Source organism: Hemitrygon akajei, chromosome 2 (genome assembly GCF_048418815.1).
Source record: "Hemitrygon akajei chromosome 2, sHemAka1.3, whole genome shotgun sequence".
Taxonomy (NCBI): Eukaryota; Metazoa; Chordata; class Chondrichthyes; order Myliobatiformes; family Dasyatidae; genus Hemitrygon; species Hemitrygon akajei.
In genome coordinates this window covers 95,737,670-95,756,750 of record NC_133125.1, presented here as the reverse complement: position 1 = coordinate 95,756,750, position 19,081 = coordinate 95,737,670, and the positions used below count along the sequence as shown (strand labels likewise).

Sequence of the window (19,081 nt, the reverse complement as noted above, 5' to 3'; positions counted from 1 at the left end):
ACGTCTCTGATGGTCGTGAGGTTAAACAATAAGGCATTGTAAGAAGCCAATGTGATGCTTCAGTAAACCTTAATGCACTGTACTGCCCACAAAGCATGTGAATCTGGAAGATACCAAATCAGACAATCAGTCAGCAACATATACTCAATATCATAAGCCATGGTCCAGACATGAGACAAGAGTATACCTGGTTGTTTTATGTAGATGGATGTGTAAAGAGGTGTGTTGTGGAGGAATAAGGAACTAGAAAAGACAGTGTTACTAGTGTGATTCATAGTTTGAGGCCAGAACTGATTCATTGTCTAAGCTAGCAGAAGTCTAGAATAAAGGGAGGAAAGTGGTTGCTATGCTAAACATACCCTCCAATAGTCTCAGACTTGACATTATTCAAAGGGGTTGCTACTGAACCAGCACCTCAGTTAGATGCTTAGCAACTATGCTATAGATCAGCTTTTGCAACTTGCCCATTCATTTTCAGCAACTTTCTCAAAGTACTTAGAAAATTGGCACAAAATTTATTGTGTGTATTACTAAGATAATTTTGTTATTACCTTCTCAGTGTTGAAATGATACTTAAAGAGTTAAAATAATATGAAGCCACTTCATAATTAAAGGGCTTTCTTTATACATTTATTTTCTTTGTTTGTTGCCCAAAAACAGACTGGTGGCAGCCAGCCATGCTGCCTGAGGTCCTTGCCAAATGCATCCTGTGCTAACTCCCCAACCAATTTCTGCGGATAGTGGACTCTGGAGTTCCAAAAAATCTCACACTGAACATGGGGAGCATTGCTCAATTATCATTTACCACAGCCTGGATGTGCACCATATGAGCACTCTGATGAAGTGCCTTTTATTTAGTGTCATGTGTTTTAAGTCCTCTAGCACCATCGTCTGTCTTCTATCATACATACAAGTCATTCAAAAACAGAGATCATTAAATTTCATCTTTCTTCAATTGGTAATGTTTGGAATCAATTCAGTGCTAGATGATTGCATCACACATGCAACCCTGCGCATCTAGCTCAAGCCTTGTTGCAGAAGTAAGTTCCTTTTGGTAGAATACATTAAGATGGGTTATATATGATATAAGACATAAGAGTTAGGAGAAGAATTAGGCCTTTTGGCCCATCAAGTCTGCTCCACCATTTCATCATGGCTGATCCATTTCCCTCTCACCCCCAGTCTCCTGCTTTCTCCCCATATCCCTTCATGCCCTGACTAACTATCAATCTCTGCTTTAAATATACCCAAAGACCTGGTCTCTATAACTGCCTGTGGCAAAAAAATGACAGATTCTCCACTCTCTGGCTAAATAAATTTCTCCATATTTCCATTGTAAATGGATGTCCCTCTATTCTGAGACTGTGTCCTCTGGTCTCAGACTCCCCCATCATAGGAAACATCCTCTCCACATTCACTCTGTTGATGTCTTTCAACATTTGGTAGGCTTCAATGAGATCATCCCTCATTCTTCTGAATTTCAGATAGTACAGGCCTGGAGTCATCAAAAATGTATATAAATTGTGAAGTCCATCTTTACCAGATTATTTTTCTACATGATAGCATTGAGGAAGCATACATGGCCAAAACAGAACCACAAGCTGTCGCAAAGATACTGAACTATCTGAAGAAAGTTCATCAACCTAATTGCTGGTTCACCACAATTCTTCACAAAGAATACGTAGAAAATTTACAAGGATATTGCTAGGACTTGACCACATGACCTCTAGGGAAAGGTTGAAAAGTTAGCCCTTTGTTCCCTGGAACATAGGAGAATGAGAGGAGATTTGATAGAGGTATACAAAATTATGAGGGATATAGGTAGGGTAAATGCAAGCAGACTTTTTCCACTGAGGTTGGGTGAGTGCAGAACTAGAGTTCATGGGTTAAGTGTGAAAGATGAAATACTTAAGAGAAACATAAGGAAGAACCTCTTCACCCAGGGGATGGTGACTGTGTGGAATGAGCTGCCAGTAGAAGCGATGGATGCAAGGTTGATTTCAACATATCAGAGAAGTTTGAATACGTACATGGAAGGGACGACTATGGAGGGCTATGGTCCAGGTGCGGTCTGATGGGATTAGGAAGAATAATTGTTTAGCATGGACTAGATGGGTTGAAGGGTCTCCCTCTGTGCTCCATGATGCTATGAATAGCTGATCTGCATATTTCCAGCATTTTCAGCTCTTATTTATTATGGACCAACAGACAATTTGGACAGAATGGGGACTATATTGTGGTGGATCATGAGGTTGTAAAAGGCAGTGTATTAAAGAAATCCTTTCCTTATTTTTATGAATGTCATATTCAACGCCAAAGGTTGTGAGGTGTAACAATGGCCAAGTCCAGTCACTCACTTGTTCCTTTGAAATTGATAATAATGAGTGCAAGTCACTGGAAGAAAATAGAAAATTGGTGTTTGAACTGGTTACCGTAATAGTTACTGTATTTCCTATCTGTTTAATAGGAAAATGACTGATAGAGTTATATCAAAAGACATCATATACCAAATAATCCCTCTGGGTAATAAACTCGTGCACTGCGAACACAATCTTAGCTAAAACAAATGGAAACAAGATTTTGGTGTCACTTCATGGTTATGTAATGATCACTGGGAACACAATTTAAAACAAATGCTCTCTTTAAATTAAACTACTCCCAGGTAGAAATAGGAATGATATCCCCACACATAGTTTCCTTCAATCTTCATGACAGTTATGCAGAAGGTTTTGAAAATACCAGCTTCTAATGTATGTTCCTTGGACATTGCAAGAATAACCAAATGTGTTGAAGGAAATCCAATACAGAACTATAATCTAACTTATCTGTCAATCATATTTATTGAAAAAATGTTGGAAGAATTATATCAAATATTGATAGTTTACATTATTATATTATTTAAGCCCATTCCCTCTGTCTCACACCATAGTCTCACTGCATACACCTTGAACCATGTAAAACCAATATAATATTGATTATATTTCATTAAATAATACCGATATAATATTGATTATGTTTCATTACAAAATAAATATTACTCAAGAAATACAGGGACTGATAGAAAAATGCAACACATAAACAGGCTCTTCAGCTCTGCTGAGCCATGCTTGTATGTTAACATCGTCCTAGATAAACCCAGTTCCAATGTTTGGCCCATAACCTCTCAAAGCCCCACTCCTTCATGTTTCTATCCGAATTCCCCTTAAATGTTATGATTGCACCTGCCTCAAAATTCATCAGACATTTCATTCCAAGTACTCACTAGCCTCCATGTAAAGAAATTACCTCTCAGGACTCTTTTAAGTCTCTCACTTCTTAGCTTGTATCTGTACCCTTTAGTATTGGACTCCCTAAATCTGGGGAAAAGAATATGATCATCCACTTTATCCATACCCCTTGAGACTTTATCAACTTCCACGAGGTCACCCCTCATTCTTTTGTGCTTTGGGATACAATGATTCAACATGGCCAACCACCCCCCCCCCCCCCCGCCCCTTATAACTCAGGCTCTTTAGTCCAGGCTGCATCATTGTAAATTGTTTCTGCACCCTCTCCAGGTTGACAATGACTTTCCTACAACAAGAAGCCAAAACCTGTGCACACTACTCCAAATGCATCCACACCACTGAGTTATATAACTTCAACAAAATGTTCCTACTCTTAAACTTGATTCCCTGACTGATGAAGGCCCACATGCTAAATGCTTTCTTCAGCACCCTGACTACATGAGGGGCTGCTTTTAGCAAACTCTGCACTAATGCTCCCCACTCCCTCTATTACACAACACTTATTAGTGCCCTGCCACTCAATGCATAGGTCCAGCCCTTGTCTGAATATCCAAAACACATTGTGTCACACTTATCTAAATTGAAATCTATTTGCCATTCCCTTGCCCACTCCCAAACTGCTCTGTCATATGTATGGGGTCTTTGCACTTCATGGTAACCTGCTTCACAATCAACAGGTCTCCCTAATTTAGTATCGTCAGCAAACTTGCTGATCATGTTATTAACATTCATATCTATAAACTATTTATCTGCCTAATTATGAGGCTCTTAGGTAGGCACATAGATGATTAAGAAATGGAGGACTATGGGGGAGGGAAGCTTAGATTGATTTTACAGTAGGTTAAAAGGTCAGCACAACATCATTACTGTGGTATAATATTCTATGTTCTATAATATTGTAATGCTGTAATACTCTATATCACCGAATTAGAGGTCCCATCAAAGACCCCCAAGCCACCTCACTAGTCACAGGTCTTCAGTCAGAGAATCAAGGTCCCCAGCTTTATGACAGGGTTTCATTCCCGGCAGCTGTTTGTAACAAAAACTGGTTATGCATTCAGAATGAACAGAAGTATCTGAGAGAGTAGAGGAAGCTGGCACAGGAATAGCAGGACACCAGCAGCCTCCACCGTCGGTCACTGATCGAGTCTGTCCCGCACTCAACTCTGCTCAGCTTGAACCAGCCCCTGGCTGATGTGGCTCAAAGGTCAAGGAGAGAAGGCAGAAGATGCTTACAGCCCCACTGATGCTCGCAAATCCACTTCTGCCCAGACCACCTGTCTCCCAGATGCTTGACTATATGCATGGGATATCCATATGTTGAGTGTTTGTAACTTGAGGAGCACCTGAACTTCACAAACAAAATCAGCTTAACTGGTCATTATTGAATTGCGTTTTTTGAGTTTGCTAAATGCAAACTCTTTGTTATGGTTCCAAAGCTACAGTAATAAATTCATTTTAAGTCTTAAGAACACCATTGGGTGTAAAACTCTTTGAAAAACAGCTGTGAAAGTTTTTTTTACATAAATGTCATTCCTCATAAATGTCATTTCTCATCCGTATTGGTTTCATTCTTACTGTACAAGAATTAGAATTAAAAGGGTGATGGAGAATTTCACCAGATTAATAATTAATTCTGCTGTCATTGTAAATTTCTTAAACAATCTCAGAAATTGCTCCCATTTTAACACACACAGAATGCTGGGGGTATTCAGCAGGTCATGCAGCATCAACAGAGAGGAATAAGTGAAGGGTCTTAGCCCAAAATATTGAGTGTTTAATCCACTCCACTGATGCCGCCCAACCTGTTGAGCTCCCAAGCAACACACACAAAATGCTGGAGGAACTCAGCAGGTCGGGCAGCACCTACGGAAATGAATAAACTGTCAACATTTTGGGCCGAGGCCCTTCTTCAGGACTGGAAAGGAAGGGGGAAGATACCAGAACAAAAAGGTGGGAGGAGAGGAAAGAGGACAGCTAGAAGGTGATAGGTGAAGCCAGGTGGATTGGAAAGATAAAGGGCTGGAGAAGAAGGAGTCTGATAGGAGAGGAGAGTGGACCATAAGGGGAAATGAAAGAGGAGGGAAACGGGGGAATGTGATAGGCTGTTTCATTTTTATTCCATTGACCTCAATGACAGTAAGCACATTTGTGAATAGTTGCTGTATGCAGAATATTCTTCCTATCTTAGATGTCAAATGCACACCCGCAGTAGAAAATACACAAAACTTATGAGATATTGTTTGTATTCTAGGCTAAATAACAGAAACATGAAACAAAGATGGGAATTCCAAAATAACACTTCAACAAGTAAATCACCATATAGTTAGTAAAAAGAAAATCCAGCCTATCCAGAAAATGAATGAAGTGGTTTGCAGTAAATGACAATGGATGATCACTATAATCGTGCTGGTGTTCTTAAGGCAGGTTTAAAAAAGCTACGTAAATGTAATGGGTTGTAATCACTCAATCTCTTAGTTATAAACAAGTTTTAGATAATTATCAGCCAGATATTGCATATTCTGTCCACGGATTTGCTAATTTACTGATTGGTTAAATTTGTTTATCAGTCTATGTTTTATGGCTTGTGGTATTTGACTAGAACTCCCTCAATGTATGTAAACCAAAGCATCTGTAATGGGTTTAGATCCATTAAATGCAGTACTCAGGCTCTTTTAACTGTGTTTTAGTAAACACTAGAACAGCTTAAGTGATTGAGTAAATTCCACTTATCACATAAATTAAGGTTTACTGTCTAATTTGTTTATATGTCTCTGTTATAGCTATCTCTTTGCTGTCACTGAAACTTGGACTGATTAATAAAATTATACTCAGTGTAAGGTAAATTTCATTTGAATTCATAATCTGATCTGTATTCTGACATTACTAACTGGAAATAATGCTCTACATCAGAGTTCTGATCCACTATTGCAGTTATTTTTAATTCACATCATTTGTTTTTGACAACGTTTCAGTGATGATGACTTTTTGTTGACCCTGACAATTCCTGTTAACTTTTTCAAAATACGACGCACTTCTTGTTTCGCTTTATATGGATTTTCTTGTGTTAGGGAGAAGCATTTGACTTGAGGCGTGATGGCAACACAGCATTAGAAGCACTTGCTTCATAATCTCAATGTTGTAAGTTTAAATTCTGTGACTGCTTAATAACCAAATCTGCCAGCCTTTCCACCCCATAAGCTATAAAATCTGATCAGTTCAATTGCTTTGATTGTACAGCACCTCTGAGAAGATGTGAGACTAAGATCAGACCCATATTCATTCTTTTGCAATGAATAGAGTGAATCTTTTTCACCTCAGTTTTGTAATTTACATAAATGGAACACACCAGCTTTGTTATCTACTGGAAAAATAAGTTGATAAGTTATGCAACTCTAAACTCTAATTCACAGCAAAAGAGTCAAGTTCAGGCATTTAACAATACATTTTCTATCTCTATTGGGAAGCTTGCAAGTTATTTGTTCAACATTATAAATGGGCTCAATCATGATCATATTTGTCCAGGGATTATAAAGGAGATGCTCATGATCACTGTCCCATGGTACAATCATGCAGTGAAGAACAAATGGGCAGCTCATTTATGGCAATACGTTTAGACAATTCGCCAGTCAATAATGGAGGCATGTTATTTTCTACATTCATTGAATACAAGTCCTTGTTTGGTTAGAAATGCAGCCCACTTCAAGAACTTAGCCAAACTTAGGCAAATATGATGCTCAGTGGGTTACCATACCCACATAACCATGTAGAGTTGTATAAGGTTTCAGTCTAACGAGCCATTTGATTGCTTGCAATGGGAACACATAACCTTTGGCTAAAGTATCTTCACATGACTAAACAATGGGCTTGTTTCTTCCTACTCAAGTTGTGAAGAAATTACTGGCAGGAAAGACTGGGAATCTGTTTTCTTGAGAATTTCCCCAACACTTAAGAAAGGGAATAGTCTTTTAATGCAGAGGTTATTTAAAAAGTGGCAAAACCAATGCAAAAAAAAACCTGAAAGAAAACATTTCTCTCCATCATCTAGAACTGTTAAATTTCTATTGGACTTGGCCATTTTTCACTAATTATCTTTTAAAATGAACACTTAGTAAAATGGCCCGTGTCTCTGCTGAAACCAACACATTTAATCTGAAACCAGTTAATTAGCACAAAAAAAAAGGAAACATAAGACCAAATCTGTAGAACCAAATTTGAGTATTCAAATACTGGTGTAAAAAACAGTGGGGGGGGGGGGGGGGGGGTGGAGAGCTAGCCTGTCTATAAGTGTGGCCTCATGCCTTGAGTCAAAGACAAAGAGAGGGGTAAATCTCTTTCAATTACTCTAATACGTTTCTGTTCAATTGAAACATCCAAATAGAGCAGCAGAACAGTCCACCTACTGTTGAAATCCCATCTCTTTTTCAGATCATGCGTCATTACTCCAAGTGATTGGTAATCAATTTCTCTCATTTTACCATATATAGTCACCTAGAGCATCGTGGTCCATGCTGGAATAAACATACAGTCCAGTCCCCTTTTCAAACTAGCACTGAGAAGATTGGCTCCCTGATAAGCCAAACACGAATGGCTTTGTTCTGCCTTATCTTTGTAATGGTGCCCAGTACAAGACCTTTGAGATTTCTACCATTTTCCAATTATAGTCTGATTAATGGACATTGAAAACATCAACATCCCTGATTTTGACCTCATCACCAGTTGCAGTCATGCCCATGTATATATTCTCTCTCACAGAATCATAGTACAATACAGTATTGAAAGGGCATCTTCAGCCCAACTGATTCAAACTGACCAACCTAAAGTAGCCCCATTCGTCTGCATTTGGCAGAGGTTTATAGATTCTTGATTAGTAAGGACAGGGAGAAGGCAGAAGATTGAGGCTGAGAGGGAAACTGGATCAGCCATGATGAAATGGCGGAGCAGACTCAATGAGCCAAGTTGCCAAATTTTATTCCTATATTTTATGGTCTTATGAGCCTTTAAAGCTGCTTATTCAAATATCTGTCCAAGTAGCTTTTAAATGTTGTTATTGTATGAGCCTCAACCACTTGCCTTGGCAACTCATTCCATGTACAGACCACCCTCTGAGTGAAAAACTTTCCCTTTTCATCTTAAACCTATGTCCCCTCCAGCCAGGGGAAAAAAAGGACTGTGCACATTGACCCTATCTATGCTGCCATGATTTTACATACCTCTATTGGAACGCCAGTCTCCTTACAAATTGTGCATAATGTGGGCAAGTCTAGCTCACTTTGATAAGAAGAGTAAAATAATGTATTGCTTTCAAGAAATGAAAGCACCGAGTATGATAAAATGGACTCTCAAGCTTACAATTTACCTTGTTGTGATCTTCCACAATATTACCTACTTGCACTGCACTTTCTTTGTAACTGTAACACATTACTCTTCACTCTGTTACTGTTATATAATGTACTGCCTCTATGCACTGTTTTAATGAATTGATCTATATGTACAGTATGCAGAATAAGTTTTTCACTGTATCTCTACAGTACCTTCACAATAATAAACTAATTTACCAATTTACTATTTAATTCTGAAGTTCAAAGTGATTCACCCAACGTGGAATCACAAAAATAAATTAGATTGCAGATACAGAAAGTGATTAAGAAAGGAATATTGTCTTTATTGTAAGAAAGCTAGAGTACAAACACAAACAGCTCTTCCTAAATTCATTCTGGTCTTTGATCAGAGAATATACACAGCACTATGAACAGTTTTAATGCTTTCTTATTTCAGGGAGGATACGCCTTAGGGACAGTCGATTCACTTCTAGGGTGACATGGTTGTTCTATGAAACTGAATAGAACAAGGCTGTAACTTGATTGAGTTTATTTTGAAAAGTTGTCAGTCAAAGGTAATTGATGAGGGTACGGCAGTGGATGTTTAGAGAGGCCTTTAGCAAGGTCCCTCGTGCTAGACTGATCCAAACAATTAAGATGCATGAGGGACCTTGTCAAATGCCTTAGTTATGTCCATGTGCACAGCACCCACAGCTCTACCCCTATCCATGATAACTTAGTGTTTAGATTCAGAAGTGCCATGCCCATTGATGACAGGGGGTAATAATAGAATAGTAGAATTCTACTTAGAAATGTTGCACAGGGATCAGTGTCTAACATATCTTGTTTGTAATACAGTAGATTCTGGTTAATTGGGCAATCAGATATTTGGAACAACTCTTAAAGAACAAAAACTAATCAAGAAAATAACCAAGATTTTCTTCATTTATTTGGAACACGATGCTGATTAATTGGAACAGGAGGCTGTTGCCGAACAGTTTCTAATTAGCGTCAGTCACATATACATATTTAAAGTTTATCGAAATACAGCACAGAATAGGTCCTTCTGGCCCTTTGAGCTGCACTGCTCAGCAATCTCCCAACTCAATCTTAGCCTGGTCATTAACAGGTTTCAATGACCAATTAACCTACAAACTAGTACGCCTTAGGACTGTTGGAGGAAATCGGAGCATCTGCAGGAAACTCTCACAGTCACAGGGAGTACATACAAACTCCATACTGGCAGTGGTGGAAATTGAGCCCTGGTTACCTATACTGTAGTGAGTTGTACTTATGCTACACCACTGTATCGCCCTTGTGTGGCTATTAGACACTACAGTGTGCTTAAAGAAAACAGTGTTTAAATAACATTAGTTGTGTGCGTTCGTGCTCAAAAACAATGATTTTTGTCACCGAAAGTTGGCAATAAATAAGTAGTAAGATACTTCAGAACTGCTTTGTTCACTGCAATTTCAAACATTCAGGCTTGGAAATGCCAGGAATGTCTGGGAATGAACATGAAGTTATTTTGCTACTTCAGCAAGTTAGGACCAACAAAGAATTTGAAGATATCAGTAATCAGCTTGAATGTTACAAAGAAAATTTAGATTTGTAGGATGCAATCATCGAAAGCATTGATGAGGGTAGTCCATCATCTGCACTAGGTGTCTGCACTGATTATGTTAATTTACAGTCAAACCAAAGAACACTGCAGTGTACACTGGATGAATTCTTCCAATGAAAACTATTAGGAGCTAATACAGAATTTTTAGTTCTATAGTGGTATTAGTAGTGTTTAATTTGTTCTGTATTTCATTAGAACACATGATTTGTTATTCAGTCGAATGGTAGTTTACCTTTTATACCTTTTTAACTATTTCCATGAAACTTCAGCTAATTAGGGCAGGTGCTTAGTTGGGCCAGATGTACCTGTGCTGATTGATCTCAATTAACTGGAATCCACTGTATTTACAAATAATTTAATTAAAATGTAGATCAGTGGGTTAGCAAGTTTGCAGATGACGCAAATTTGCTGGCATTGCTCATGAAGGCTGTCAAAGAATAAAGCAGGATATAGATCAGTTAGAGATATGGGTGTACAAATGAAAGATGATGCTTATTTCAGTGAAGTATGAGGTGTTGCACTTTGTGATGTCCAATGTAAGAAGAAAGTACTGTATATACGGTAGTTAATGGCAGGACACTTAACAGCATTATGTGCAGTGGAATCTTGCCATCTAAGCCCACTGCTCCCTGAAAATGGCAATAAAAGTAGAAAAAGTGGTTAAAAAAAATAACAAGTCTGTATTCATTGGTTAAGGCATTGAGAATAAGGATCAGGCACTCATGTAGCAGCTTTATTAGTCCACACTTGGAGAATTGTTTACAGTTCTGTTTGTTCCATATTAGAAAGGATGTGAACTCTTTGGAGAGGGTTGGAAGAGATTTACCAGGATGCAGCCTGAATTAAAGAGTGTGATCTATCTCTGGAGTGTCCAAAGCTGAGGAGACACCTGATAGAAGTTTATAAAATCATGGGAGGCATAGACAGGGTAGACAGTCAGAATCATTTTCCCAGGGTAGAAATGTTTTTACTTTAGGGCTTTAGGGCATTACTTTAGGGCATCACTTTATGGTGAGATGGGAAGGTTTAAAGGGGATTTGTGCGGAATTTCTTTTTCACACAGCATAGTAGTGGTGGCAGAAACATGTATGTGATGGTATTTAAAAGGCTTTTAGATAGGCATATGGATATGCACAAAATGCAGGGATGTATATCATGTGCAGGCAGGAGAAATTAGTTTAACATGCAGAGTAGAGACGTTATAATCCTATGATCTACAGTTCTTTATTCTACAGTTCGAAGGAGTTTGCACACAAACTTGAACAATAATTTCACCTCAGACGAACAATGTAACTTCAAGTGTAATTTACATCTAGATTTTGGACTGAATATTGAGCAGAATTCTCCACATGATGTTGTTGAAGAATTTAATTATTTGTTCTACAGATTTCTTCATAACAAATAATGCCAAAATATTAAAGAATTAACTGATGCCAATCATTCGCACATCTACAAGATGTGTTAACTACTTTCTTCTCATGTATAAAGGAGCCAGATCATTGTACAAGTGTGGAATTTTCTTGACCATGCTTTATTTTGTTCAAAATTGTGTTCTGAATATCATATAAAGAAATATAAATTAAAATATTTTTCTGTGTTTGCAGGTTAACTTGAAATTACTAAGTTCTAATAAAATGTTCCATACTTATAACTTTAGACATGCTTTCTCACATTTGCCAAAACAATTGGAGAGAAAGTAGTTTTCAGCTATTAGGGCCTTTGCAAGGCTAAGTTGCACAATGTTCATTTCCTGTAGTGCCTAGCATTTCAGTTTTGATGATAGATATCTTGGTCACTTTGTCAGAACTAATCTGAGAGCCGCATGCTAAAAGCTGCCAAAATGCCTATATGACCATCAGAGTAATAGATTTTAGTCAATTGCAGTATCAGAAGCAGTTATACGTTTTGACTCCTGCACAGAGTGCACCTTCCCAGCCGCATATCATTTCAATAAGGTCTGGCAGGATCCTCTTATCCCTGAGAGAAATAAGTAGTGGGTGATTGTCAAAAACATCTTTCTCTACCCAAACTGTGTCACTATCTGAGCCCTGGCCTCATTCCCACATGGAGGTGTGCGCCTGTCTTTTCCTGAAGCATCTTTCAGCTGCAAGGCAACAACTTCTGCCACACTCTTCAATTCCTTGATATCTTGTTTACCACTCATGTCTGTCACAGTTAGTTATTAATGCCTACTGCATAGAAAAGAATATCAGAGGCCTTGTGTCTTCCTCAAGGCTTGGCTTTATTCAGAACATGGTTACTTGTGTCCCACCTACAAAATGACTAGCAGGCAACACAAGACACTTAGCTGCAGATCAAGGCCTGAACGATGAGTGTAGGTCTCACTTTAACAAGTTGTCACAATGCATATCTTTAGAACTGCTTACCGAATTGGCTAAAATTTGTTGTTTGCTATCTTTGTAGAAGTCAATTTTGTCTCCCTCAAGGCAAACCCAAGAACTGGTCCAGTTTTTCCTGGAAAATAAATAAGACATTGACACCATCAGATCAAATATCTCAGTAGTATTGACCAGTCGTAACTATTAATGTCCTATGAAACTGTCTGTTAATTGTAAATCACGTACAGTGCTGTGCAAAAGTCTTTGGCACATATATATAGCTAAGGTGCCCAAGACTTTTGCATAGTGCTGTAAATTATATCTTTCCAGTTCCCAAATAACATTTAATACTACTGAGCTAATACAAAGCTAAGTACTTATATTTCTGTTTTCCAATCTCATCCCTGTTTTAACCAATATATAATATGGTGCAAAAGTCTTAGGAACTCTAGCTGTTTATATGTGCCTTAAACTTTAGCACAGCAATGTAATACTGTCATATTCAGAACTAAAACAATCTCTTATTTTGTTTAACTACCACACCCAAAATACTAGTCCGAGTGCAGGAATTTTATTACTCATTAATTTCAAAGTTCAAAGTCCAAAGTAAATTTTATTATCAAAGTACATATATGTCATGAGATTCATTTTCTTGAGGGACTACTCAACAAATCTTTAGAATAGTTAACTATAACAAATTAGCGAAAAATTGCTCAACTAGAGTATTTAATCAGAGTGCAGAAGACAATAAACTGTGCAGATGCAAAAAGAAGAAATAATAATATAAATAATTAAGCAATAAATGTCAAGAACATGAGATAAAGAGTCCTTGAAAGTGAAGCCATTGGTTGTGGGAACATTTCAATGACAGGGAAAATAAAGTTGAGTGAATTTATCCCATTTGATGCTCTATTGAAATTTAAAGATTGCTTTCAAATTAGAGATTAACAGGTATTCACAATTAACAGGAAGGATGAGCATTCATCTCATTCTCATGTTGGTCATCATCTCCTCCTAATTTCCTGGAAGTGCTTCAGTGGTGTAAGTTTATAAATCTTATTACCCAGGTGGCAATGGCTAATACAAGATGATTGGAGGAAAGTGTAGGGGGATGTCAGAGGAAGCACTTTTAGACAGAGAATGGTAAGTGCATGGAATGCACTGCCAGAGATGGTTGTAGAGGCATATACATTAGGAACATTTAAGACACTCTTAGATAGGCACATCGATGAAAGAAAAGCGGAGGGCTATGTGGGAGAGATTGATTAGATTGATCTTGGAGTAGATTAAAAGGATAGCACAACATGATAGGCTGAAGGGACATGCTCTACAACAGGTTCCATAATAATTTTCCATAGATTATTTGCTTTAAAGTTATGCCACTATCAAAACAGAAGTCCTCCATTATTTTGCCTCTCTTGATTGTTTTATCATTTGTCAAGATATACCTCACCTGATCTCATTGTGCTGGCCAATGTCAAAAGAGCTGTTAGCATTAGTTTAGTACTTAAGAGTCATAGAATTATAGAAAAGTACAGCACATAAACAGGCCTTTCGGGCCATCTTATACGCGCCAAACTATTTAAACAGCCTACTCCCAACGATCTGCTCTGGGACCATTAACCTCCACACCCCTACCATCCATGTACCTATCCAAACTTTAAGATGCTGCAATTCATTTCAAATTATTTTCATCTTTCCACTCTTGACTGTTGAGTTAAGCTGGGGTTATCATTCCATGAGTATTGGTTACTGTCCGTTACGTTTGCCAGATTGTCATTTCTCATGACAAACTTTAGACAATGAGTTCTGGCAGGCTATTTGACAATGCTGGCATCTCAGGCAAGCTGATCCTGTCATCGACTTATGTTTGTACATGAGGACAGTGTAGCAGCCCTTGCTTGATTATGATCTAGTTAGAGCACTTGTCATCCATTGCCCAGGGACATGGAGACTCAGTATTTCGGACTGAATCGAAACTCAACTCAGCCAGAGGATCAAGCAGGCAATCTCCCATGATGGCATTGCTCAATTGCAAATTTTTTGTGCATCTACTAACTGAGCCAAATATAAAGAAACATATTCCACAAAATTTCTATGTTTATTGTGTTTTAAAACATTTTATTTCATATGAAATTGTAAACTAGTGCAAGTACAGAGTAATTCTGATACTATCTTATAATGTCTTAGGAACATATGTACTAGACTTGATCAGCCGGTGGTGTAGTGGCATCCTACTGGGCTTTGAGGTGAATAGTCCCAGGTTCGAATCTGGCCAATTCCTTGCACACTTCCTATCTGTCCTGGGTTGAGCATCAAGCTACCAACTTGTCCTCATAAAAATACATCCAAATGCTAAAGAAACGGCAAGGTTCACAAAGTGCGGATAGGGACAACAACTAGACTTGATAGGATTTCATTGCTAAAAAGAATACAGAGCATGCCATAACTGAGCATATTCTTCAGCTCAAGTTTGTACATAAAGTAGCTAGGCTTTGCAAAACAGATCCCTTACATATAACTAAATTGAGAAAAGGATATTGATCCAGCTCTGATAAGATAAAACTACAAAAGTTATTAAAGTATTATTCATTAAAGAGGACAGTCATGAATTGAAAATATTATGACTAATTAAAATAATTGTTATTTATTATCTCCTAAGTAAATAATGAAGCACTATAAATTAAATTAAAGCACATACTTGCGATACATCTTTTAATATGTCACTCCATTTATTAATTACCTACCCAAGCAATTGAATTGCCAAGGCCTAGAAGGTCACTGATAAACGGAATTTGTATACAAGGGTTGCCATGAACAGAGTGGGCTTAAGGATCTGTTTATGTCAGGGTTCCCAATCTGGTGTCCACAGTCCTCTTGCTTAAGGTATCGTCCGTGGCATAAAAGAGGTTGGGAACTCCTGGTTTATGTGCTGTATGACTCTTTGATTCTTTTGTCAATGAACGTACTTTGAATCTCATTCACCATTTTAACATTGACAGAGAGTCCTTTATTTTGTTTTGCTCTGCCTAGCTTTGATAAAGGTGGACCATAAAAGTGGGCCAGCTTTAAATACCTCAATCAACATTAATGAAATCTTACAGAAGTTAGAGTCAAAATGGGATCATTGAACCATTGCTCTCTTAAAGCAAATATTCCTTACGCCGGCATCTTTATTTAAAAAGAGGTCTGGCACTGGTAAACTATATTACCTGTTTGTTTCAAATGCCATGAAAGACACTTGGAATTCAAAAATGAGTATTTTAGGCATTTGTGCCATCACTGAAACTTTTGGCAACCCCATAAACTTATTTTTGTGAGCCAAAAGAGATAGAGGGTGTGTTAGTTCAGTTTAATAGTAGTGACCTGGTCTATTCATGTATCAGTTCCCTCCACTTGCTACTCAAGAAACGATGTCCTTCATGACCCATCAGCAACTCACTGTCTGATATGACAGAATCTTGGATCTCAGCAAATGAGAAGTTAATCAAAAAGATCACTAAAGGCATGAATGTAAATTTTATCTATATGGACTTCAGCAAGACAGTTGTCGAGGTTCTGCATGGTTGGCTGGTTGAGAAGCTATAGCTGGATAAATGGATTCAAAGATAAAGATTAGCTTTATTTGTCATATGTGCATATGAAACATTGAAACATGCCATGAAATGTGTTGATTGCATCAACAACCAACACAGTTCGAGGATATGCTGGGGCAGCCCGAAAGTGTCGCCATGCTTCCAGAGCCAGTATGGCATGCCCGCCTGTTGTCTTTGGAATGTGGGTGTGGGAGGAAATTGTTTCCCTTCAATTATGATTATGATTCAAAATTGGCTTGGTGAAAGGAGGCAGAGGGTAGTGTGGAAGGCTGATTTCCTGACAGGAAGTTTCTGGATTGTGGGATTCATACTGTCACCTTTTACTTTTTGTGATATATATCAACCACGTGGTTGTGAATGTTGGTGATATGATCAATGATTGAGAGCAAAGTCACAACTCTCCTTTAAAACTTTTACCTTTCATGGGTTGGTGCGCAGGATATAAAAGCTGGGATTTTATGCTGCAATTTTATCGGTGATAGGTTAGGCCACATTGGGACTGTTATGTGCATTTCTGGTTACTACACTACTCTGACGATATTGATTGCATTGGAAAGAATGAAAAGGATGTTGTTTGGATTGGAAGATTTTAGTAATAGAAAGAGATTGGATGGGCTGGGCTTACATTTTTGGACTGAAGGAGGCTGATCTGATAGATGTATAAAAGATTATGAGAGACACTCTTAGGATCATGATCATCATCATCATTATGTGCCATGTCATATGACATGGGTGATCATGATCTTCCATCTGTCTTTCCATCTGCTATTCTTATCCTTTTCTCTATCCATGACCCTGTCTGTTATTGGCAAATTTTTCTACAGAAGTGGTTTGCCATTGCCTTCTTCTGGGCAGTGTCTTTACAAGACAGGCGACCCCAGCCATTATCAATACTCTTCAGAGATTGTCTGCTTTTCATCAGTGGTTGCATTACCAGGACATGATACAACCATCCACCACCTGCTCCCTTGGTTTCAGGTGACCGTGATCAGCGGGCTAAGCAAGTGCTACACCTTGCCCAAGGGTGACCTGTAGGCTAGCGGAGAGAAGCAGCACCTTACGCCGACTTGGATAAAAATGTATCTCTACCCCGCTACCCACTCTTAGGATAGATGGTCAAAATCTATTTTTTTTTTCCATGGTAGAAGTAGGTTAAAGAAGGAAATTATTTTAATGTGGACAAAAGGTATTAATGTAGATGGGTAAAAAAGTTGGCAGAAATATGGTGGGATGAAAGATCTGTTTCTATACCTTACACAAATAAACCCTATCTGAAATTTAGTCAAATATCCAATTTTCAAAATTATCTCATTTTAAACCTTCATAGAGTTATGGCACATACAATCCATTATCAACACTGACTTTAATAAACCAAACCCCCTTTCTCCAACACTAACACCATTTTATTCTCATGGTATTTCAATCAGATCTGCCTCTTATTCTATACACTAGGGGCAATTTATAGTGGCAAACATGGAAAAAGTCATGCCAGCGGTTCTACTTCATTAGGACTTTGAGGAAATTTGGTATGTCACCAAAGAATCTTAGAAATTTCTACAGCTGCATAGTGGAGAACATGGTATGGAGACCAAAAAAATGCACAGGCTTGTAAGAAGCCACAGGAGGTTAAAGACTCAGCCAGCTCCATCATGTAAATAACCCTCTCCACCATCGCAGACATCTACAAGAAGTGGTGCCACAAGAAGATGGCATCAATCATTAAGGATCCTCATCAAATAGGACACACCCTGTTTTTGTTACTACCATTATGTAGGAGGCACAGGAGTCTGAAGACCATTACTCAAAGATTCACGAATAGCTTCTTCCCTTTTCCCATCAGATTCCTTAATGATGCGTGAACCTGTGAACACTACCTAATTATTCAATTTTTGCACTATTTATTTATTTTATGTTATTTATAGACTTTTATATCTTGACATGGTACAGCTACTACAAAACAACTATTTTCACATCATATGTCAGAGGTAATAAGTCTCATTCTGATGTTTCAGAATATGGAAAGAAACCAGGGCTTCTGGAAGAAAATCACACTGAATAGGGTGCATTTGCAAGCTCCACATAAGCAGTGAAGGTTAGCATCAGTGGAACTGTTAAGGCAGCTGCTATACCAGCTGTGCCACTACAACAGCCTAGCGATTGTTTCTCAGCTTGTAGAAAGTCAAGTCTTTACTCGCTGCATTCTAGAATACTGTACTATTCCCTAAATCCTCTGGTGAAAATATGACACCGACTACTTTTTAATCTTTCTAAATTTACATTAATCTCTAAATGTTTGAATCTACAAAACTTTGATGCAAATTTAAGTGTATATTAATTATATTTATCTCAAGGCCTATTATCATTTACTGTACGTAAGGGAGTTGAATGACAAAGTGAACTGTTTAGTTTACTATACCTCTGGGAGGTGGAGGAAGCATGTTTTTTCTGTGAGGCATTTCTTTCAGTGACCACCAGATGGTAGCAAAATCATCAACACGTGAAATCAAAAATAACAAATGCTGGTTTTATTCTTCTTTAATGACTGTTATAATTAGGAAACTCAGACTGTAAACTTCTCCAAACTTCTCAGACTATCTTCTGTACAAAAAGGATTTATGAACAGGGCTATTCAGAATCAAAAATAAAGCAAAGTTCCCTCCCTATGATGTAAGCAAGGGTGACTTAATTATGTTTTTTCTTGCTCTCCCTGGCTGCTTTTAAACAGCTAGAACAAGTAATAATCACTGAAACTCAAGCTGGATAGCAGGAGTTAGAAGACAGCCAACCTGCTTTTTATCAAAAAAAACTATCCATTCAGTTAGTGAAGGTCTTGACAGAAATTGTCTGTATCAATAGCCATTTAAAGTGCAGCTAATAGCTGATAAATCAGTAAAGGCTGATGTTTAGGTGAAAA

The 19,081-nt window shown here is 38.0% G+C and overlaps 1 protein-coding gene across 2 annotated transcripts in view; it reads right to left on the bottom strand.

Annotated features, from left to right (window-relative positions):
- Positions 1 to 19,081, bottom strand: part of LOC140714573 (rho GTPase-activating protein 15-like) — a 734,693-nt gene that overhangs the window by 503,757 nt on the left and 211,855 nt on the right. For both annotated transcript variants that reach the window (XM_073025883.1, XM_073025887.1), the window contains exon 6: positions 12,620 to 12,707. In XM_073025883.1, coding sequence (XP_072881984.1) covers positions 12,620 to 12,707 — 88 coding nt within the window. The remainder of the gene's footprint in view (positions 1 to 12,619; positions 12,708 to 19,081) is intronic.